The sequence below is a fragment of the Corvus brachyrhynchos genome, unplaced genomic scaffold (genome assembly GCF_000691975.1).
Source record: "Corvus brachyrhynchos isolate BGI_N302 unplaced genomic scaffold, ASM69197v1 scaffold29, whole genome shotgun sequence".
Taxonomy (NCBI): domain Eukaryota; kingdom Metazoa; phylum Chordata; class Aves; order Passeriformes; family Corvidae; genus Corvus; species Corvus brachyrhynchos.
The window spans coordinates 914,311-939,454 of record NW_008240033.1 but is presented as its reverse complement, the minus strand read 5'-3'; the positions used below and the strand labels follow the sequence as shown (position 1 = coordinate 939,454).

Below are 25,144 nucleotides of genomic sequence, written 5' to 3'. Positions count from 1 at the left end.
TTGAAAAGCAAAATTAAGTCAAACTGTATTTTCTTTTTTTAGAAAAAAGGAACTCTTTCAAAGAATTAGTTCAGTAAACTACAGAACATGGTGCAAGACCTCTGATGGGTAATACTTGTACTACTTAACCGCAATCAGCTGTGTCAGGAGACACCTTTCATCAACTATCCTATAATTACCCTAAGGCTTTCACCAAATGACAAATCCCAATTGGCTGGGCCAGAGCCCTGCCTTTCTAGACAAGAGTAATAATTTTGTCCACTCACTTGTTCATTCATTTCAGCAAGCCCTGACCTGTGGAATCATTGAGGTAAGTATTTACTGATTACTTTTATGCTGTTTAAGTTTTTACTATTTTTATACGCAAATCTTACAGAGGGAGGGTAAAATTTGGTAGGACTTTCCAGAAAGATTGTCAGGAGTCATGAGGTGTAATAACCTCTTACCTGTTACATACACTGAACTGTGTGTGACACTATCAGCTGTTTCTCTTTCAGTGTATTTTTTTTTCAATACCAATGATTCATTGATCTATTACACACACAAAAAATTACTTATTAACTGTACATGTATAGCTGTCAGAGGTATTGAGTAAAATCTATGTCTCCAGACAAACAAAACTGCTAAAACAATCTTATTTTAAATAAGTCTTGTTTCAAGCTTTTTAGATTAAGTCATTAGTCTAGGCAATTTTTCTCAGGGGGTGTGAATAGGTTTACTTTACAGGTGAGAGTAGGCTAATAGGGATTTTTGTTTCTTTAGGAATCTATTGGTATAAATTTATGCTCAGGAAAATTTAATATGAAGTTACTTCTCCCTAGTGAATGCTTCTAATCAGGTGTGAATGAAAAGATGCCTGCATGTTTTCAGCCTTTCAACTCAGGTAAATAATATGTTGCAGTGTAATAGTTATTTTTTACATGAAGCCACAGGCAAGCAAGACAATCCACAAAGTACTTGAGGCAAGAGGTTTGAGTCAGAGTTGCATGTAAGCAATGGAGCACGTGCTGGGCAATCCCACACAGGTGAGGGCTGGCATGGGTGTTCACTATAGCCTCCCAGGAGGGAAAATCTGAATGAGGATGTGGGCACCAAGAGACAGGCCTGACTGGCACACACTGTCCAAGTCCCAGTTCCCAGGGAAAGTGGTCCAAACTCACTCTCTCAATATGTTAGATGTTAAGGTCTCTTAACCTTAACACCAGTAGACCTAACTGTTTCTGTTTAGTCAAAGTTTGTGAGGGCTTGCAGGTTGTCTCGGAAGTGGTGGTGGGGTCAGGTGTGGGAAAGCACCAACTTTGCCACCCTAACTATGGCAGGTCCAAACAAAAAGAACTCATTTCCTCTGCTCAGAGCCACAAGCCCTGACTTCAGTTCCTGCACTGTAAATCCTTTTCCTTAGGCTTTCTCCAAGGGTTATGCTAATGTTCTTGCTCAGGCAGGCCAAACTGCACTCCTTTCTTCTTTTTAGTTGAACTGTTAATTCTCTGCATACCCGTTTCCCAAAACAATGCTCGATAATGCTAATGCCTCCTTCATAAATCACTGGTTTTCTGCATAGCTTTGTACTCACTTTGGTTTTGAGATTTTGACATCTGTTTACCCATCTCTCCCACTAATCTCCAGGGATGGGTGGCAATTAGACCAGCTCCTCAATATTAGTAGGTTTATCAAAATAACAAAAGGGTATGTGAGGGCTGTGAAGGAACAGCAGGTGAAAAGAGACACAGCAGGAAAGAGAAATTACTCTTGAGGCAAGGTTTATTTCCTTATTGCAGTTTTGTATTTTTGTCAGATTTTATTTATTTATATACAATAGTGGGAGAAAGGAATATGGAATGAATTACAGTCCCAGGAGAGGAAGATTAAAAAGAGAGAGCATTCAGATATTGCAGAAGAGAACTTGAAACTGCATACTGTGAAGACATATGTTAATGTACAAACTGGTACGGAGGTTAATAATGCGTATTTATTTCTATGGATAATTCGTTTTGAGGACCCCTCCTCCCCGCTACCCACCCTCCTGTTGCTCTAGCAGCACACACTATAGAGCGTGGCTATTGAAAACCCAGGAACAATTTCATCCATGCAGGTTTAATTTATCCCAGGGATGTCTCTGCTCCCTTATATTTGAAAGGGAAAGTCACCATCATCTTTCTTGAGGATTCTACTTTTTCTAAAAAAACCAGCACAATTTTGTCAAACAGTTTCAGATACAGAATTGACTGCTGTGTTAATTTTAATACTGCAATACTTTCAAGCATTATGCAGAACTCTGTCCTGGTCTCTTCTGCAGACATTCTCCAGAACAATCTCACCTTTTCCAAATGTGCAGTTACTTTTGTACAGTGTAGATATGGTTTTTTTCTTTCATAATTCCTAGATTAGTATAATAGTTTCTTGAAGGGGAAATACATTTTTACCACAGATGTGAAAAGCTACCTGCTTGTATAAAAATGTACTGCAGTTATTTCTGTGCTGCATGTTGGCTTAGAAGGCAAGAATGTATATTTTTATGTCCAGGTCAGATTTCTGGTTTTCAAAACAGTATTCATAAGGGAGATGATGATGATGATGAAGTGCTTACTAATAGTGGATTACAATCCTCCATGTTATGGGCCTTTGATACTGTCTATACACTTGTAGGTATAACATTCTCTTGTTTGGAAGAGCACCCTGAGAAGATCTAGTACAGTGCTTAGGAAGCCTGTTCTTGTACTGCAACGTGCACAGTGATCTACACTAGAGCTCTTTGCAAATATTGCTGTCCAAAAAAATTTAAAATTACGCTGGAACACATGATGCTGCAGAAAATCTGACATTGGGCATCTTAAGTAATATTGCTGGCGGGTGTTGGACCAGGTGACCTTTAAAGGTCCCTCCTAATGCAAACCATTCTATGACTCTATGAAAAATTGACCTACTACAAGAAGTAGTCAGAACAAAGAAGAGGCTGAATATACAAGCCCAAAGAAAATCAGGTTTGGGCCTTCTGTTTGTGTTTATTTTTTTGAATAATTCAAAAAAATTCAAAAAATTTTTGAATTTTTTGAATTCTAATTAGAATTATTCAAGAGGTTTCAGTGTAATACAGTGAAAAACATATTTGACTAAAAACAAACCAAAGAAAACCACTAGATGCTTTTAAAAACTGGGCTGTGATTTTCCCAATAATTTAGATTAGGATAGCAGTGGCGTAGTACAGTGATCCAAATATGCTTCCAGGTTGTTCTCACCTTTAATTAACTGTATATGTATATTTGTGGTCAATCTATATTTGTGATAAATATACAGTTATATTTTTTAAATACTATATTGACTGGTAATGCATTTTTCTTGCTTTAGAGAATATGTTTGCACTCGTTTTGCCACAAAATACTAGAGATTCAGCAGACAGTGAACATTTTGCAGAGCAATCTTAGTGAGATGGAATACTTTGCAAAGTCACACATGATGGACTCTTTATTTTGTCCCCAATTCCTCTGCAATGGAAACTGTCATTACAAAATTTGCGTTCTGCCAAATCTACTTATACATAATACAGCAAAAGAAATTTTTCCAAGTACTCTCAGAAATGTATTCAGATAATTTATTTGGCTAACTTGCTAAAAACCAAATCAGAAAATCAATTAACAGGCTGTTACGGTATTAAGAATTTTTATAAAATCGAGAATTAGAACTTGCAAGAGAAAAACAATGAGAATGAAGAGAATAGAGATTTTCCTGATATGTGAAAGTAATCATGGAACACTGCAGCAGTCATCATAAGACTATGAAAATAATTGGGACATAATAGTAAAAACTTGTAGTTTAACTCATTTAAATAAAATGAGTTAAAACCATATATTTAACTCATTTAAATAATTAAAAAGTTGTTTGACTACTTTTGCATACATATTTTTAAGGAGGGTTGTCTACAATCTGGATGCTCAGTTCGTGACCTTTACATCACTGGCATATTTTGATTTTTTTTCCACAGGCAACAGTCAGGAATTCTGGCACAGAATTTTTTAGGGAGGTTTTTTCATGTCTTCACGTATTCATTGCCCTGTGCTCAGAAACGGAACTCAGGAATGGGAGCAACCAATGATGAAACAAATGACTTGGCAGCTCTTGATGATAAGGACAGCCACAGCATTGGGGTGTAGTTTGATAAGCATCTTTTAAACCAGACATGCTGACTAAACTAGCCAGTTTTGCTGGTTCACGTACCTAATCATAAAAATCCCTTCCTCTCCTCTATTTCAGCTGAGGCATTTTCAGCCTCAACAATTCATTATGTGGCCTCATTAACAGTTGCCTCAGCCCAACTGAGAAGATTAAACTGAAATGAGGGTGGAGTTTTAAAAACACTGTCAAGATCAGTGCTTAAAAAATTCTGACTTCACAGAGAAGTGAAGCTTAGTGCACTTGTAACAATGAGGCTACATCCTCCATGCAAATATCACCCTTCACAGATTAAACCTGCCATCAGCTGTGTAGCACAGACAGTTCATACTTCCAGAGGTGGACCTTCTTTTGTGGAGCTTTCTATACCTCACAAATGTTAATGTTATCATCACAACACCCATGTGTGTTTGGGTTAATTGAATGTCATTGCGTCCTCTTTAAGAAATGCCCAAATGATGAAAATGGGGTGTGTAGCATAACTACAACATTATTCTTTCCTTTTTTCTGTGGCTGTTTCATGACCCTGACACCTGTTTGCGATGAATAAACAGCCTCTAGCCAGAATATGCATCTCTAAAAAGAGCAGGAGGGCTTAATTTGAAGTCGCAACAGTGATACTGTTCCCTTCATCCAGAAGAAAGACCCCCTCCAGAAAAGAATGGAAAGGAATGGGGCCATTTCCTACAGTAGCACCACCTGGGGCACCCAAGGACAGAGCAGGACAGATGTCAGACACATTGACTGTTTTCCACTGATCTATAAAAACTATGTGTTGACCTCAGACAGCTCTTTCCCAGCAGTGTGGGCTGATTTGATCCTATTTAGAGAAACTGTGTATGGCTGTATCAGTATTGTTGGTAACTTTAAAAAATGCTTTGGATTCTCCTTCAGGTTTGTACCAAGTTTAAATATGTTAACATTTAATTTAATATACCCTTAGTTTGTTCCTCTGCTCCTCAGAAGTCTATTCTATTTTTTTCTTAGGATTTAATCAGTGCTGAGCTCTTCACAGAAGCTAGAATTGAGTGTCCTTAGATATCTGTACAACTTTATGTTCTCATAACCTTCAGATAAAGGAAAATACTTGTCCTGAGAACTTAAGTTACACTGTCTAATACCTTATTTTGTCTGCAACATCAAGAGTTATTTCTACAGTAAAGTAGCTAATGTTTATATGAAAACAAGAGAATAAGGATTAAATCCTTAATATTCGGGTCCTATCTGCATATTTGACCACGTACCTTACATCACAGACTCAGGCATTTAAAGACTTAAATGCAAAGATTTAAAGAGCTAGATTCTTCTGTCCCATCAAAACTGCAGTTCTACATGCTGACTTCTGTATCCGTATTTTCTGTGGCATAGGGAAAAGACCAGCCAATTTTCACATAGGTTTTTTTTTTTTTTTGTTATTATATAATTAATTAATAGGTAATAACATATTGTTGGCAATGAAAGAAACAGTTAATAAACACACGAGAAATGTGTAATCTATAATCTAAAATTATAATTACATTGATGATGTTAGCACTAGAAGTGTTCTTACATGCTGTTGTTCAACAAGATAGCACAATTCAGTAACACCTTCTGCCTCAGAAGTCATGAAGAGCATGCCTGCTTTCGTGTGTTCAAACTAAAAGTGAAAGTGCAAGATTTTACAGACTTGCTTGAAATTCAGTAAGTGTAACTAACACTATTAACATAAGAATGTCAGATACTCTTTTTGTTTATTGGCTTAAGTTTAATGTTAGCAGATCTGACTTGACTAAGTCAGATTAATCTGTAATTATATCAAGTAATTATATCAGTAATTATATCAAGGCTGAGCATGGACTCTCATGTCTAAGTTTCATACAAAACCTTGAAGCTGAATTCCTCTAATGTTTAGTGGCAGGTGTTGAACATAAGCCAAACAGTATAACCAATGCTTTTTGATGCAATACAACATCCACTTGTGGGGCAACAAACAACATCAATTCGTGTGAAGTTCAAGGGTATGTATAGTACTTCTTTCCCCTTTGTTTTCAAACTGTCTCTGGTCAAGGGGAACTTTTTCAGAGTCCACCTTTTCAGGGACATGTGGCATGCCCAAATCTATGACTGTGTCCTTATCAAAACACAGGAGCACACTTGCACTTTCAACCATGTGTGTTTCTGCAGTCCAGTTTATGCTGTGAAAAATGATGTAATAATTAAACCAAGAAAATTAATAGATTTCCTGTAATACTTAACCTTTACAAATAACAGATTTGAGACGATCTAAATTTGAAGCTTTTTCCCTAGACTAAAGGCACTTAGCTCCATCAATATGTACTTCAAGTCAGGTAGCCCACAAACAATTAGTGTTAATATATTGTAAAGAAATTGACTTTTTGACAAGGAGAAGGACAGCTTTATGACTCAGCTCACTTAGACTGACATCAAGGAGACTGAAGAGAATAACATTTATCAGAATTGTCACTGTTAGGCCAAGATGAAGGCAATCCTTTTAACTGGAAACTATCACATAAAATAATCTATTAACTCATACCCAGCAGAATAAATCACAGCAAGATTTGGAGGAAAACCATTTCCCAACAATCAGTTAAATTTAACTTTGCAAGATTAGCCAATAATAAAAGAATTCTAGCTAAACCAGTAAATGTAATATTAAAAACAATGTTTTCCTCTTTTCCTTTACATCAAGTCGGCCTATTACTAAAATCTACTCATAAAAAAAAGCTTACAGGGAAAAAATAATAAAAATTATGTTCTGTAGTTTTCTGACTTCAATGGGGGCAAGAACTCTCTTATAACCAAAGCCAGAGGAACAGTAAAAGCCAAACTACTCCCACAGCTTCTTTCTGAGGCAATCCCACTTTCTTATGACATAACCAATCACATAAAAGATCACTGTCCTGGCAAATGCTGGTGTATATCAGCTGGTTATGTGTGAAAATTTCTTTAATTTGAATAAGCTGTATTTGCATAAGTGGAAAATGTATTTCTCAAGAATTCCAGTATGGAATTCTTTAAGTTTGTCCTGGAAGTCTCCATCTGTATTCCCTCAGGTAATGTCACTCAGGATAATGCAGGAGCCAGCATAAGAGATGCTCTGTTGTACCTCACAGTTACAAACAGGAAAGGTGAAGGCTGGGTCTTGGCTGTAGTGATTATGAGATGGAGTTCAGGATCTTGAAAAGAGGCAACAAAGAAAATGGCAAGATCATAATCACTGCCTTCAGGAAAGCATATTTTGGCATCTTGAGGCATCAGCTTGGACGAATTCCTTGGGAGACGGCCCTGGAGAAAAGGGTCTGGGAGGTGATTGATTTTTAAGAATCACCTTTTCCAAGCTCAAAAATCTCCCCATACAGGAAATCAATAAATGGCAGGAGGAGCTCCTGGCCAAGCTCAGACATAAAAAGGAAGCACACATGAGGTACCAGCAGGGACAAGTGAACAAGAAACACTGTCTGAGCTGTTGGGATTGTGGTTAAGAAAGCCAGAGCCCACTTGGAGTTGAATCTGGCAAGATGTGTAAAGGGCAATGTGAAGGGTTTCTAGAGGTATAGCAGCAGCAGAAGACAAGGGAAAATGTGGGCCTAGTGCTGAGTGGGGCTGGCAGGAGATCCAGTAGCAAAGGACAAGCAGGATCAGGAACATTTATGCAGACATTTATTTATATGCAAGTGTCAGCGACATAATGGTATGTGCCCGCAAGCAGCGGTCTGTGCTGAAGAAGCTGCTGATGTCATTGTAAGGTCATTCTTGACAATATTTGAATAGTCACAGTGATTGGGGGAGGTTCCAAGGAGTGGAAGAAAGCAAATGTAACTCCTTCCTTAAAAAGGTTAAAAAAAGGGAATCCAAGGAACTATAGATTGGTCAGACTAGCCTCACCTCAAACCCTGGGAGGTTGAGAGAGCAAATAATTCTGGAAAACATTTACATTAGGAACAAGAATGTGATTGCAAGTAGTCATCATGGATTAACAAAGAAGAAATTAGGCCTAGCCAAACTGTCAGCCTTCTACAAAGAGATGACTGCTTTGGTGGACATGGGGAGAACACTGGATACTGTTGATCTTTATTTTAGCAAGGCTTTCAACACTGTCTCCTGTAACATTCTCACTGATGAGGTACAAGCTAGATAACTGGACAGTGAAACTGAAAACTGGCTGAACTATCAGGCTCAAAGGGTTGTGATCAATCCCGGAAGCACAGCTGGAGGCCCATCAAAGTCCAGCTGGAAGCCTGTTTCTAGTAATGTACACTAAGGCTTCATACTAGGTCCAATACTATTTAACACCCTGATTAATTATCTGAACAATGGGGAAGAGTGCTCCTGTGGCAAATTTACAGATAATTCAGACTTGGGAGTGGCTGATATGCCACAGGATCATGCTGCCATTTAGAGGGACTTTCACAGACTGGAGAAAGAGGCTGACAGGAACCTCATGAAGTTCAACAAGAGAAAATGTGAAGCCCCACACCTGGAGAGGGATAACCCCATGCACCGGTACAGGCTTGTGAGCTGAATGGCTGGAATGCAGTTGCATATTAGGCTCTACAAAGTTGACTGGATTGAGCAATGCATGTTTGCAGCAGTGAAGGCCAACAGCCTTCTGGGTGGCATTAACAGGATTATACACCACCAACAGATAAAACAATGTGTTTATTCCTTCTATTTAGCACTGATGATGCCACATCTGGAATGTTGGGTCCACCCCTGAGCTCTCCAGTACAATAAAGCAATGGGCATACTGGAGCAAGTCTAGCAAATTGCTACAAAGATGAATAAGGGATTATAGCCTCTGTCATATGAGGAGAGGCTGAGAGACCCAAAATTGTTTAGCTTGGAGGAGAGATGGCTTTTTCCTGCTGTCACCACTGGGCAGCTGGGGGAAATGCATGCAGACCTGTTTTCTACAAGTTTCATCAAGCAGATACCATGCAAATGAGGTGCTGCTCTTGAAGCAATTTAAATGAACAGAGCCATACCTTCTTTCCTGGTGATGGATCTATGATCTGAGTCTAGTTTATGAAACTGATTTTTAGCAGGGTTTCTTTAGTTATCACATCAGCAGCTGTGGAATGATGAAATATCTGTTTGAACATTTAGATTTCAGTCCATCTGCTGATTCTATACAAAGATTTGTGGATTCTACTCCTGGCTGAATTCAATAAATACAAACTAAAATCTTTGTTTTCTTTTTGAGTCTGTCCTTAGAGATTTTACACTGTCAGCCACTCCATGGCCCATTTCATGGTGCCCCCTATATTTTCATGTACACTCTTGTATAATCCTTACATACTCTACTGCCTCATCACGAAGCCTCTACAGAAAGTGATGGATTCAGGTTTGAACTATTTCAAAATCAGAAGGAAGGTGGATTTAGGAGTTACTGCACAGAGGAATGATTTAGCTACTGGGATTCTATGTAAAAGTTGATGCCTGTTGTTGCAATGGCAAAGTCCACTTTACACCTCTCACGTTGCTTTGAAAATGGTCTCCCCCTAAACTACTGTGCTAGAAAGTTCTCCCTTTACCGAGTTTCCACTGGTCACTGACTGTTTCCCCCCTCCCATCCCTTCTCCCATTGGCTCCTGTTATGTCACTCACCCTTGCCTCTGCCCCCTAGCCCTCAGACCATTGGTTTCTGATGCTCTGCTCACCTCTGGGACCCTTCGAGTTAAAACCATGCGCACTGTTCATTCTTGGTTCTTTGTCCCTTCTTCTTTCAAGTGTGTTGGTTTCATTAAATGCCTTAGAATCACATACAGAGAACCCCTCTCACTTCTTCATCTCTGGTTCATGCTTAGACTGTGTGTGTGAGTGGCTGTTCGCGACTACCTGCAAAAGTGAGATCGTACTCATGCGTAGGTGCTAGCAGAGTACCGCCTAAGCATCTCCACGAGGGACTGTGGAATAAACGCGGCATCGATTCACCAAAGCCCTCTTTTCATAGCCTGTACTGAAGCTATCACCCCTAAATATGACTGCTCACTGTGGGTGTATGGGCAGCCTCAGCTTTTCCAATGAACTACACCCCTGGGCAGACTTTGACTCAGGGCCACTTAATCTGTGTATCTCAAACGGCCTGAAGTAACATATAGTTGGCCATGTACCAAGGTGATACACAGCTGTTTGAGCCTGTTTAAAAGAGGTCTGGACAGAAGATAGAGTGCCTACAATATTTCAGATACCTCATTGAGTTAAATGAGTGTCCATGGATTGGTTTTTTGCAAGTGTAAAACAGTCCAAGTTTGTTTTGTGCTATCTTGTATCTTCCCTTAAGGGCTCTGTAAAATTAACAAATTAAGGCTTAGAACTTTATTTTGGTGTATGTGAGAAATATTACATATACATTACTGATTAAGAGAAGTCACTGTGAAACTGCTCATTTTTACAGACATCAGTATCTGGCACAATGAGGTCTACTGAGCACGCTCACTCTGATCCATGAGCCACTGAACACTGTTCCACTGTCAGTTTTACATCTACGTTTTTTACATCTAAGTTTTCGATGTAAAACTGACGGTGGAATAGTACAGTTTATTTCTCTATGGTTGTACACTGTTCTTTTCCTTCAAAGGGGAATTGTATTCAAGCATTACAATATATTCAAAATCAGAAATGGTATTTGTTTCAAGGTTAGAAATTAAATATGTATCATTTCTTACTTTACATTTGCTTCTTTTTCTGCATTAGGTCTGAGAAGTTGTTGAAAAGTTTCCTGCAGCCTGAAATGACAGAGCCCTGTAAAAAGGACACCTCTATTTGACACCCAAGGAATATTGCTTAATAGGTATTAATCTGAAGAAATACATTGCACGGTAAAGTTTTTGACAGACTGCCAACCTTCTGAACGCCCAGAGAGCATTTAATTTTTGTCTGATCAGAAGCACCTAATGTACATGCTACAATGGAAACTGTAAGACAAATGCAAAGTTTTGGCATCTGTGTTACCTGTATGTATCCTGTAGCATCCGGTGTGGTGTTTGCCACTCTTCTAGTTTCTTGCTGCTCATCTCTGAACATAAGAGCTCCTCCACTTGTTTCTAATTCACCTTTCCTTTCTATCTGGAATGCTCCTACAGAACTTTGTACTGAAAAGTTTGGAGTGCAGCTGGACATGAATATTTTTTCTCTAATTGGAAGTACACTAAAGACATCCATTGGGCAAAACATCACTCTCTTCTATGCAGACAGGCTTGGCTACTACCCTTACATAAATGAAGTCACAGGAGAGACAGTCAATGGAGGACTCCCTCAACTCTCGGTGCTGGAGAATCACTTAAAAAAAGCCAAAGAGGACATCCAGTTCTACATTCCTTCAGACGAACAGCTTGGATTGGCTGTCATTGACTGGGAACACTGGAGACCTCTGTGGATAAGGAACTGGGGATCAAAAGATATTTATAGACAGGAATCCATTGAGCTAGTTCTGCAGAGAGACCTCAGTCTATCAGAAGCCGAAGCCAGAACTATAGCTAAAATGGAATTTGAATCTGCAGCAAAATCATTTATGTTGGAAACTTTGAAGCTGGGCATAGAAATGAAACCAAATCGTCTGTGGGGATATTACCTTTTTCCAGACTGTTATAACTATGATTACAAACAAAAGCCACACAATTATACAGGAACCTGTTTAGATATTGAAATAGAAAGAAATAATGAGCTTAACTGGTTGTGGGAGAAAAGCACAGCACTTTATCCATCTATCTATCTAGAGACAGCCTTAAAATCTTCCAGAAATGCTCAACTCTTTGTTCGCAACAGAGTTCAAGAAGCCATTAGAACTTCCTATGTCTCGAACGCTAGTAATCCCCTTCCAGTTTTTGTATATACACGTCCAGTATTCACAGATGTCCATGAGGAATATCTCTCTGAGGTGAGTGAAGCTAGACCAGAAATAGTTCAAATTTATATGGCAAGAAATTACCAGTTGACACTTATTTAGCAAATTATACTAACTTGTATCAGAAAAAAGTGTGCAATTCTGTATAATTTGGGGAATCTCTTCTTGGTGTTCCAGCCTATAAGGAAGGGGAAGTTAGAGGCTGTGGTCCTGGTGATGGCATTGTATCTGGTGCTCTCCCATATTCTGGATAGAGCATTAGCAAGTGTTGTCCCTGTGGATACTTTCAGGGAGCAAGGGGTGCTGTAAGAGGCCCTGCTGGGATAATAATTAAAAATTTAAATCCTATAATCTTTACATTAATTATTTTTTTGTGTTGTGCCCTAAAATAAGTTGCTTTTTCATTGTTTTTTTCATTATCATAGTCCTCTCCCATCCCAGATAGGCCTTAACATTTTGCTAGGACTGGGCTAATAGCTGTCCCTAAAAGGAGAGTTGAACAGAAACAAATTTCCCAGAGAAACCTGTAAAAGACCAGAGACATTCTCTGAAAAAGAGAGATTCTTATTGTTGAAAGCTCTTTCTGTTGCTACTTTTCTGTTTTAGCACTTTCTAGTAGAAGAAATTAAGTTTAAAAAAAAAACAAACAAAAAGCTGTGCTTCCCAGCATCTTTATCCCACAGCATTACTGAAACCAGTTGCTACCAACTCTGAGCAGCCAGGAGGCAATGCAGCAAAATAAGCCTTAACATAGTTGGAGAAGTGTATGTCATATGCCTAACCACTGGCTCGGCTTTACAGCCTTGTTTTTCTAACCTGATGACATACATAAATTGGATATTGTTGGCAACATTTGCTGGCATCACCTGTACAATCCAATCCCAGGATCAAATTGTGCAATTGAGAGCACGACATTTGCATCGTGTATTATTGCTTGCTGTCTTCAAAGTAGTTATTTCGACTATGTCATTTACTATATGTATTTTATCGTTTGCCCTTATGTTATAGGTTACTTACATTTGTATGATTCTTTGCACATTTTCCCTCAGGATGACTTGGTAAATACCATTGGAGAATCTGCTGCACTGGGTGCTTCTGGAATTGTGATCTGGGGTGATATGAATTTAACACAAAATAAGGTATGCCAGATCAATTATTTTACGACATTTTTAAGGAGAAATAAAGTTCAAAGGATGTAAAGCATTATGATCACTTATATCGTATCTTCTGCTTTTCAAATGATGAGTCCATATTGCCAGCAGTACCTTTTAGTCAAAACCCAAGCACACCTGAGGCTTATGAAGGTCATCATTGACTACACAGAACAAGACATCAGTCTTTCAAAGTATCAGTACTGTTGGCTCTGGGTAACAGGACAAGCTACTATGATAACCATATGCAAATTGGCACTTGTTTAACTAATATAAGAATTCCTATATCTTCATTTCATTCCAGTCATGAGGTAAAGACAAATTTACTTGGGCTTGCCCAGAACAATTTTTAAAAGACCCTTCTGCTTTTTGAAATGGTGCACTTGGCAATAGTATTTCAAGCACTAGGAGGAGTCAGTCTGTTAAAGTTCAGCCCTAGCCTGTTCTGTGTGTTGTAAGTACTACTTTGATTAATTTCGTTGTATGAAACACCTGAGTCAGAAGAAAAAATATCTAATTTGTTTTAGGAAGGGGAAATACATAGTTTGAGAAAACAGTTACAAGGATGTTCTCATAATTCTTTCCAGGTAGTTCATTTATAACCAGGCAAGTTAGATATAACAAACCATTGTATGGGAAGACTCGTGTGAAGTCTTCTGAGTGAAAAGAACTGAAATGCTTCATCACTGCCAGACCTCCTGTTACAGAAAGCATGGCCAAATACACCTCCACAGCTCTGTAAGGTTGTTATTCTCCAAAGCATCCCACTTTGACTTTTTTGTATGTACCTCCCTTTGATAAAGGGTATCAGTTGCACCTGGAACTTTTCTGCCCATTATCTCAATATCAGAACATACATGAGCAGCAACTTTTATTGTCTAAATTTTGAGATTCCTGTGAGAAAACAAGAACTCTCCACAGCCCAGTCAGACTATGTATTTGTGCACTAATCGCACCTGATATTTACAGCTTTCACAGTCACTAGCCTTTCAGCAATGAAATATTACTGTAAGCCTCACTTCTGCATCAATCAAAATTTCTTGGAATATTTTTATATAACCTAAAAAAACCCCAAAAACCTACATATATCTCAGATTCACCAAAGTGATCTCCATGGGTATAAATATTAGGTCTATCTACATGTGGTATTGAGCAAATGCCCATAATGTCAAAAACAGAGAGAGTTCCCAAACCATTCTGTGCCAAGAATGCACAGAGTATATGCGAATTTCATGATCAGTTAGAATAATCAATTATCTTAGCATACCTTCAATTTGACCATCTGACCACAATTCTTTTCATTCAAAAATGCCATGAAAGCTCCCTACCCTGTAGCCAAGCTATTCAGGTCAGGGGAAAGCTGAAAAGTCTCACAGAGATTACTTGTTAGAAAAAGTATTTGTTTAGGCTGAAGAAGTGAGTTTTTTTCCCAAGATCTATTCAAACTATTTAAGACTTAAAAAGGAACTTCAATCCTTCATGAAACTTCTTTAAATGCATCTGATTCAAAAAGCTACATGAAATACAGAGATAAAATGAAAGCTTAAAGACAACTGCTTTCTGATCTAAGTGCTTTTTGTAACATCTCCAGCAACTAAACCACATAAATTTGCTGTGATCCTTGAATTTTACAGCTTCTCTGATACACTTGCTTCCAACAAGTTATAGCTATTATCAAATCCTCAGGGGATATTTATAAATATACACTGTGGTACTGTTACTAGAATGACAGTATTTTAGTGGTTTCCATACTAAACTGTGTAGGTATAATGTTCTTTTCACAGAACACCTGTAGAACTCTGGACAACTACCTTAGAAGGACTTTGACCCCATACCTCATCAACGTCACAATGGCAGCCAGAATATGTAGCCAAGTGCTATGCCAAGACTCTGGTGCTTGTGCACGGAAAAAACGGAATTCCAGTGACTATCTTCACTTGAACCCTGAGAATATTGCAATTCAAATGACAAAGGATGGAAAATACACTTTACAAGGGCAACCATCATATCAGGATCTGCAAACATTTGTAGAAAAATTTGATTGCCATTGTTATGCAGGGCACAGCTGTGAACCTAGAGCTGATATAAATGACATCCATTACCTCCATGTTTGCATTTCAGAAGATATTTGCATTCAGATATCCACAAATTCACTTTCTTATATAGAAGCCTATGCAGAAAAGATCCTGCCTAACAGATCTGCATTTTCATTTACCTCTGAGAGTAAGGTGACAATATCTACACATCCTGAAATAGAAGATTTCCAATCTACCTCTGGAAATAATATACTTAATATAACAACTGCAGAATGTAACACTGTTACAGCTGCCAGTAGCTATGATTTAAAAGAAAATGATACTCGTACTTCCAGTAGTTCTTCATCTTATAAGATAAGGATGTTTGATCTGTTTCACTTAATTCTGCTTTTGAGAACCTTAATATGAATGACCCATGAAAGTGAGAATATTCTTTTCCCTGACTATATTTGAAATTCTAAAGGTTTTATTTACAAAACAAACAAACAAAATAATTCCTGAAAGGCTTATGGTCTTATCTGTTATCAGGTAATCTTTTCTAATCCATAGCTGCCACTTCAGCTTGAATGTATTTCTTCAGTTTAGTTCTATAAAACTACTATTTGTACCAAAGATATATTGGTCTATATATACTGACGATACCATATGAGATGATAATCCAGAATAAGAAACATCTTTTACAGTTTACATTTTTAACCACTATATTTGGAAAAAAGTAATTGTTGACAATGCTGTTTTGTGTACTTCAAGCTAAGACAGTTAAATATATAAAATAAGTTGATAGGTTTGATGCTCTATGCAAGAATTAATTTCATTCCCTATGAATGGAATTATTTCTTAAAAATATTTGTCTTAACTTTAGATCTGTGGGACTTTGCAGCATAAAATTTATCTGATTAATGTAATGTTCCTCCACTTTTCACAAAACCTTTAGGGATCCTGTAGTTTTTCTTTTAGTTAAATATATTTGTAACTCTTCAAAAGGTTCTAATTTTAGTGTAAACATTGACTTTGAATATTACAGCTTCATTATTTAAAATTTGAGCTGTAGCAGTTTATCCTTTCTTCTCACAAACCTTCTCCCTTATTGCAGATGTCCCTTTCTCGGTTTCCAGTTGTTTTGTCTTGCCAGTACTCACAACTCCTCTGCTCTGCCTGTGCATTCCCTGCCAGCACTGGTCACCAGTCCTAGTTTCTCCATCCAGCCATCCCTAGGGACTGGATAGGGCTGTAACCATTTGGAAAAAAGTCTGTGCATGGGACTTTGTGCCTTATTATTTCCTGAGGAGTCTCTTTGGTGGAAACCAGTTTGCTCCTTAGGAAAACCCAGCAGTGGAGGCAGAAAGATAAGTGTCACCAGGGACCTGAGCCTCCCTTTATTCACTTCCCATGGTCCTCAATCTCAGGACCACCTTTTTGATTCAGTTTGCTGACAGAACTGAAAGTACTTGCTTATTACTATTCCATTGCCAAAAGCAGTGTTACACTAGCAGAGATACCTCAGAAGAAAACTACTCCCAGTATCATATCAGGAGTCTAGTTATGATTAACATATAGTCAGTTTAAGCATTTAAAAGCAATTAACTTCAGTTTATTTGATAAAATAACCTTTTCAAATTATTATGTCAGATGCTTAATAGACAGTTGGCCTTTTGATGGGTGAAGAGTGGCTGCTGGCATGGATACATTAAAAATCTCCCTAGAGCTAGGCATGATCTGCATAAATAATTCACCACCTCCCACAGATACAGCCTGCCTCACTAATGAAAATAACCAGAATTTCAATATAGTGGCCATTTACTTATAAAAAGTTCATTCCTTAATCTAGCAGAAAACATATATTATATCCATTTTCTTTGAATTTTCAGGTTGTTGGTCATAACAGAGATGCAGAAAAATAGATGAAGCCTTTAGACTTAACATGGAGAAATAATGTTTTATGGCTTTTGGACAGCAAGTTACAAAGAGGAAGTGACAATTTGCTCATCCCACTTACAGTGATAAGTCCACAAGTCAAAGCTATTTCAGCCATTAATGTTCCAAGTGGAATCATGAATAAAAAATATATATTTAGCAGATTGTTCAGCACAAAAGAATCCATCTGGTTTTGATCACCTGTGTAAAAACATGCTTTTTTCACTGCAGCTTTGATACTGGTTATTTCATCTTGGGTAAAGAAAAGGCATGTGCCTGTGCCTGAACTCCCTTCGCACTGCCTTTGTGGTAACTATCAAAGGGTTTCTGAAAACTGGAAACATCACTGGTAATGCCTTAGCAAAACTTGTATGACTTACATGAAATTCTATTTTTTTTTCACAATGTTTTAACATGGCTAAGCTGAAAGATGCTGGATCTGTAGCACTTTGTGGTAAGACAGCTTGCAAGTTCACAAAATCTACAAGTCTTGCCATGAATACTTTTGACTATCAGCAAGGTAATAGCAAGCAGAACATTTGTGATGGTTCAAGCAGAAAATCACCAAAAAAGGAGGAATGAGAAGTTAAAATCACAGAAGAGTTGAAACAGAGCACCCAGGACCTCCCAATGGATGCAGAGGAAGTGAACTGCAGAAGTGAAAGTGAAGCAGCGGGGAATGTGGACAGACCAGTCTCTTCCCATTCAGTATTTTTATCTTTCTGGTACTTAATATGGACAGCCTTTTCCCAAGGCTCACTGTAAAGATAAAGGAACACGCTAACTGATATGTTAGACCTGTTCATCTGATCCCATCTCTTTTTCTCTTGAGACCAGCCAGGACCAGAAAAGTAAAAGAAAGACGAGAGGAAAGCAGTCTATTGCAATAAACTGTGCCTTCCTAAGCTGCATGTGTAAGTTGCTATCTACCTTGTGCTCTGATGCACAATGCTTTGCCAACCATCTTTCAAATGTTCATTCAGGATTATGTTACCTACATGTATCTGCAATTCATGCTTTAAATCCTACAGACCTCAGGATTTAAGTCTATGTGTTAAATTACAGTATTTTCCAAATGTATTATTTTTCTCTGTATTATATTTGTCTTACCTATATTCTATGATAAACAGTCACCATGGAGTCAATGCGTCTCCATGGAGAAAAAGGAAAAAAGAAGGAAAGGGGTGCTATGCCTTGCATTGCTGGTGACTATCTTATACTCAAAGCCAAACTTATGTTCTCCTAAATTGGAGAGGGCCAGGCTGGCCCCCACCTAGTGTGGCCGAAATTCATCTGAGGCCGCTGCCCGGCAGAGATTAGGTGACCAACAGCGATAAGCGAATTCCAGCTGCAAGGCCCAGGTGAGATTAAACCTTTTAGTGTTGCAAGTTTCCTCCAGAACAGATGTAACCTGCAGACATCAATCCTCTCCCAAGTCAAAGGAAAGGGAAAGGTGAAGGCACGTGAAGAAGACACCATAAAGACACCACTGGCAAAAAGTCAGTGAAGAAGGAAGAGCTGAAATCCCAAGAGAGGAGAAAGAGAAGATGCTTCAAACCTAGAAGCTGAAATTCTGTTGTAAAGCTATGGTGATGAACTATGATACATCAGAGTACCTGTTGTAATTTCAGGAAAGCATGGGGGGCTGGAGCGTTCAAACCACAGCCATGAACAAAAGTACCTGTGCTGAAATAAGCAAATGTTGAAGTAGCTGTGATCTGGTGAGAAGCTTGAACAGAGAGAGATGAAAGTGATGAAGACCCTTGCTCCCAGGGAAGAAGAAGACCTCTGTTCCTAGAGATGAAGATGATCCCAGAGACAGGTGAAGAGAACCTTTTGCTTCTGAACAGCTCATCCTTAAAATGGTATCCCATTAGCTCAAGATTGGACCCTCAAAAGCAGTTTTGGGGAAAGCTGTAAGTCAAGGGAAGGGACTTCCACATGTGAGCAGAGAACCAACGCAGGCGGCTGTCTCGCTGTGACATTGAAGCCATGAGAGAACTGTTTCTTGTGGAGATGTCTCCATAGCATGAGCAAGAGAGACTCCTCTCCCTAAGTGAACTGAGAGATTATTATAGAGGTGGTAAACTGACTGAAAAAATCTCAAGGGTTGTCTTTTTACGTTGTCAGTGGAAGAAGGGAGAAAGGTGGGGGGAAGAGAAGTGTTCTGAAGGTTTAGTTTGACTCTTACTTATTTTTTTCTCCTTTTAGTTCTGTTAATAAACTTCTTTATATTCTTTTAAATTTTGTGTCTTTTTTGCTTTCTCCTAATTCTTATCTCACAGAAGAAAAATAAGTAAGTAATGGATATTTCGAACCAAAATCACTACACAGAGGAACAGTTCACTTTGATTGCCATTCATTATTTTGAATTTCTCCTTTCTGGAGAGAACTCAGGCTGGCAATATTTAGGGACAAGGAAATGCTAAAGTGGGATTGATGAAAGGGTCTGTTTAAGTGAAAGCTGTTTAACCCTCCTTCAATGTTTTGATATTTTGCTAAAATTTTAAATGAAATTCTGCTTCTCTATCTGAATAATCTGGATCTAGTTTATTGTGTTGCTTATTCTGGGACACACAAAGATATTGGTACTTCAAAGAGAGATGGCAAGTAGCACTTAAAGAATATGAACAGAATGAAAACATAGTTTAATCCTTACCTTAGTTTTTTTGCTTTTCTGTGTTAAAAATAACAACATGGAGAGGTATTTTGAGAGGCCAGTAAGATCACTTTGTAGACAGCCCGGGATGTGACTAGAATCCCAAAGAGTTCAGCAAAATTTGCTTTATTCCCTGCATCACACTGGGATACCCTGTGGTATCAGCAAAGAATTGTATGGAAGATTTCAGACCTGTGCAATATGTACTACACAACTTCCAGAGAGATTAGATTTCTACATGTACCTATCCATCACTTTTCAACACAAACAACAAGACAGCAGAGACATAATACTGTCCCTGCCCGGCTCCGTGGGGTCCCGCGTGCCCCCACAGCCGCACGGGTGGGTTCAGTGTTACAGTCGGTAGCAAAGAGCGGAGAAGGGCATTTGTGTGCGTTCTGCCAGGAGCATTTATTGCTGCTACACTGCCGAAGGGTGCAGAGGCAAATACCAACATGACCCCACAACTCACAGTTTTATCCGGGGGTGGGGAAAAGGTGGGACCAGGGAACGGGGACCAATGGGGAAGCTCTAGAGAGTGACGAGGGGTAGAGGCTGACAGGCAACCGGGGAATTCAAACTGGGATAGATTAACAGAACAGAACACGCATCCTGGGAGAAGGCTTTCTGGTCACCCTAACATAAAGTGGTTCTTGTGGCACTAGGGCCTTGTCTTACTGAAAACTCTCTGTCCCTTGTAATGTATGTTCACCGGCCACCACAGAGACAGTTACATAATTTTAAAACTTATTTGGTCATGGAGAACTGATGATCTTTTTAAGATGACAACTAAATTCCATCCTTTAAGCATACACACCTAAAACTTCCTTGAAAAACTTTTTCACACTGTGCTTGTGCCAGCTCTTTTGCTTTCATTCAAAAAAAATAACATTGATACAAAATGTGTGTCTTAAAAAATTACTGCTTTATTTAATGATTTAATCTTTCCTAAAGATGAATTTTTTTTGTATCCTTCCTTGGCATTTTTTCTTCTATGCTACTGAAAACCATTGTATAGGTGGCTGGAAACAGATACAAAAAGCTTACTAGTCTAACTTCATCCCTTACCACTTCTAAATGATTCCCAATGTGTGGCTATCCCAGACCTTCCTATCTGTTTTTCTAGAAATACTTCATTGAATATTAACCCTGCAAGAAAATATTTTTCATGATGATGATGATGATGATGATGTAAACATGCTGTATTCAAGATCAGTTCTAAGCTTTTGTGTATACCAGTCAAGGATCAGGGTCTTTACAGAACAGTTCTTTCATGTAGCTGTTCCAAAACTCTTGCAACTACTCTTCACTGTCACTAGCACTCAGCACTGCAAAAGCTTCCCACATTTGTTGTCCCCTTGTTATATACAAGAAAGTAAAGGGCAAGAAGATAAAGGGCACCTATCAATATTAGCATCCTTAACGGAATAACTTTAATTATGTTCACTAATGTGTTACCACCATCATGGTCTGTTGATTGTAATTCTCCTGAGTCAGTAGTACTTAGATGACATTTTTCGGTGTATGCTTGTATAAGCCTTAGTTTATAACTGATAAGGTATTTTATTGATTAGTAATCAGACACAAACAGACTGTATGAAAATTAACGTGGATCATTATATATTCAACCAATGTTTTGGCTCTGTGCATACAATTCCAGAGGGTGGTGTTCAGCACCATATATATGTGGACTCTAGAAAACATGCAGTCACCTGTCTCTGCCTTTGTTTTCACATCAGGAAATATATTTATTCAACAGAACTTTTCAAGATCCTGCAGAAGAAATATACCATATGTTGGTAGTCTCATGGAGCACACTGCTCCCTCAGGCTGCTAGTAGGCTGAGGCAAGACAACAGCTTGCCTGTGTCAAGTGATGATTTCCTGAGGCAGGGAAAAAACAACCATCCATTTAAAGGGAGGCTAAGGACACCCTCCACTCCCACAACGATAATATGGTTAATGTCACAACAAAGCACAAAGTACCTTACTGCTGGGGCAGCTGGTAATTAAAGGGTACTGGACTAATAACAGCGGACACTGGACTAGTAACTAATAACGGACTTAAGCTGCCTGTAAATCCTATGAACTATTTCAGCACGAACTGCATATACAAAGTTTAGGTATCCAAATCACAGCATTTTTGAGTTAAAAACCTTAATCTGCCACTATAACAGTCCTTACAGAAATCCTTCTTCATCTTTTCCCTCAGCAGAGCATGACAAGAATTTAGGGTACATACTGGAGCCTCTGGGGCTGCAGCCAGCAGAGGGCACAGATGACACATGCAGACACTGGTGGATACCTTACAAGGCTTTCACTGTAAAGTTCAACAGTCTTTCTGTTCCCTTCAGCAATGCAGCTGCTTGACTCTGGCCTACAAACAGAAAAGATGACTAGTCCCTCCCTAATGCAGTGCCTCACTAGCAGAAATTACTGATTCTACATGTTTTTTCCCCAAATATCTGGTATATCAGGACAAACCTGAATATACCAGTGAGACATTACCTCTTCTCATGCTCTCTTCTCTGGAGATTTCATTCAGCTGAAGGCTTGTTCTCCTTAAGATCTGCCCAGGGAGGTGGTTGAATTACCATCCCTGGACGTGTTCAAGAAACAACTAAATGTGGCCCTCAGTGCTATGATCTAGTTTACAAGGTAGTGATCGGTCAAAGGTTGGACTTGATGATCTTAGATGTCTTCTTCAACATTAATGATTCTATGATCTTCAGCTGTCACTAAAATGCTTGCTTAAAAGTTATCACAGATAATGTGATCAAATCTTTTTGGTAGTGCTCCAAACTACAAATCTGAGTCTCAAATACCTAATCTCTCCCCAAATGTGAAAGATCTGGATATGCAGTGTTGATTCAAGTCATTTTGCTGACCATGTGTTTATTGCATCCTCACCATTGTCACCTGAAACATAAGATACACTTTTATAAATTTTTATAGCACAAATATGTCTCTGCAATGGAGTAAGCTGCTTTGCTATTCCTTCAGAGCACTCAGAAGACTCAATAAGCTGGGTGCTGCATGGTCCCATAACACTGCTAAACTGGTCCTGCTGTGTGTAAAACTCAATAGAAAAGACAGAAAAGTAAAATACTTTATCAGTGGTTAAATGTTTCCCAGAAAGATTAAGCGGTTTGTCTGTCTACAGCCACATAGGATAACAGAATAGCTTTTAGCTCCAAAAAAAATGTCCTCTGAGCTGCTAATTGTAGCAAGGCAGCAATATGTTTACATGAAACAGTCTATTACCAAACAGTTTGTAAAAGAAAGAATGCCTTTTATAATCATACAGTTTTGCAAAAGATGCAACAGATTTTAGAACAATACAACAGAACTTTAAACTTGGACAAACCCTCAAACACTATAAAAGACTTCAGTCATTGTACAACTGAATTAATGTTTTAGACTTTATCTGTGCATCTTCTGCCAGTCTTTTATGAGGATATGCCTGAAATGTATTTTCTCAGTGTTACTATATCTACATTATATTGTTAATTAAACTTCCATCACTATGAGACTCAAGCACTATTGAAAAATTTAATATTTCTTGCAAAAATAGAGACTGCTCAATTTTATGTGAATTGTCCCCCATGCAGTAATCAGAACCACTTCATTCCCAGAAATCACTCTCACAAATGGACTGACTGTCTTTTACACATCACCAGATGAGTGATTTATGGAGATGGGGGAAATTCTTATATTTATCAGTTTTAAGGCAGCCAGAAACATTTCACCTATTCACTCAAAATTCAGTAATTGCTTTGGCCAGGACAAGTTTTTAAAAATCGCAAGATACATAGCAGAAAAATGAAAGATTAGTGATTTTCAGTCCTTTTATCCATGCAACCAGAAAAACCCACTTCATCAATGTCAACTTTCTCACCCATTTCCCCAGTGATTTCCCCTGTTAGGTGTAGAGTAAATAGTAAACTGGCCAGTACATTTGTGGCTGCTGGTGAGGATGTATCTACATATTGAGCCGCCATCTGGCTGTTACTCACAGACACGTAAACCAGCAGAGTTGTGCTATACTCTCCCTCCATGCAGGATCTGACCTGATTCCTTTCACTCTGCCACCAATTTTGAAGAAACTTCAAGAGCTATATCGTGCTTTGAAACTGCTGAAGACACTATCACTGCCTCAGTGTTAAGAGTGGCATTCAAAATTCTGACTCTACCCAAACTACCAGTGCTAGGGAACAGCATTAGGAGAAATGGACTACCTGTAGCCAGAACAAAACCTGATGCTGCTGGGGTTAAAAAAAAAAAAAGGTGCCTTCTTTTGATTGTTTGAGACTTGCCACTGAATATAAAATCTGGAGGAAAGCAATCAGATTTAAGAGAAGCAATGAAAAATAATTCCCTAACATTACCATTGGGTGGCAGGGCCAGCTCCAGTGTCCAATTTCATTTTGGAAATATGCAATTAAATTTATAAGAGAAATAACTCAGTACTTTTAGAATTACACTATGAGTCATTTTGACTGTATCTAAAACCAGGGCATGAAAAACCATGATATTTTTTACCTCTACAGCTAGCCCACAACCAACTGCTCTTGAGAGCTTCAAGATTTTGTGGTCCAACTGCCATAACTAGTGAAGTTTTGTCACAAATTGCATTCTCTAAATTGCTGAATTATGTCTCTAAAAAGACCAAGAAAACTAAATTTCAAAATGCTTTGATGAATGTGCTATTTTTCAATAGTAAAGGTATCCACACTAAATGTGTATGTGCCTTTATACCTGTATGAATGTCCTTCATCAACTAATACCACCAGCACTGTAAGCTTTCCAGAGCATCAAATTTCAGTAGCAAGTTGTGGGACTGGCAGATGGATCCAGAAGTGTTAGCCCTGTGTTTATGGGTAAAACAAGCCTTTCTCTAGTGCTCTGTGGCAAGACTGTATGCTAAATGTCGCTTATTCAGTGCAGGCAGAAGATTTTTGGTGAAGTGACATGTCCCACCATTGATCACAAAACAAACCCATCATCACAAGCATCTCTTGAGGAAACGAGTCATACTACGGTGATTTTCCAAAAATTATCACAGGAGAATCAAAATAAAACCATGGTAAGCCCTGGATCTGAAAGTCTGTCACTATACAATGCACAATTCATGCAGAGTTTTATGGGAACAGTGGAGGTCCTAGTTTAGGGGTGTGAGAACTGCCATCATTAGACATGATGAACCTACAAAATCGATGCTGTCAGAAGCCTACTAACTCTCGTAAGCAGTGCTGCCAGCACGGCCCCCTTGTTGGGTGTGGGATGCTGTACAGCCCGCCCATGGCAGCAGGTCTGTGCCGGGCCGTCCCATCCTTCCACAGCCCAGGACCAGCTGTTTCCCGCACAGGATC

At 38.7% G+C, this 25,144-nt stretch overlaps 1 protein-coding gene across 2 annotated transcripts; it reads left to right on the top strand.

Moving 5' to 3' along the window:
• Positions 1–268: 268 nt before the first annotated feature.
• On the top strand, positions 269–18,626 carry SPAM1 (sperm adhesion molecule 1). 2 transcript variants are annotated; one of them, XM_017743790.1, is made up of 4 exons: positions 269–310; positions 10,864–12,046; positions 13,063–13,152; positions 17,069–18,626. In XM_017743790.1, exons 2-4 carry the CDS (start codon positions 11,078–11,080, stop codon positions 17,099–17,101), a joined length of 1,092 nt encoding a protein of 363 aa, XP_017599279.1. In that variant the 5' UTR covers positions 269–310; positions 10,864–11,077; the 3' UTR covers positions 17,102–18,626. The 2 variants fall into 2 exon arrangements, with proteins under 2 accessions (XP_017599279.1, XP_008639191.1); XM_008640969.2 differs by having other exon boundaries at positions 14,949–18,626.
• Positions 18,627–25,144: the final 6,518 nt, after the last annotated feature.

What these genes read in the sequence shown, in the direction of transcription:
- SPAM1 (XM_008640969.2), top strand. Translation starts at nt 11,078, where the DNA reads ATGGAAACTGTAAGACAAATGCAAAGTTTTGGCATCTGTGTTACCTGT. An exon ending in ATGAGGAATATCTCTCTGAG is followed by an intron (nt 12,047 to 13,062) that starts GTGAGTGAAGCT and finishes ATTTTCCCTCAG; the next exon opens with GATGACTTGGTAAATACCAT. An exon ending in TGAATTTAACACAAAATAAG is followed by an intron (nt 13,153 to 14,948) that starts GTATGCCAGATC and finishes TTCTTTTCACAG; the next exon opens with AACACCTGTAGAACTCTGGA.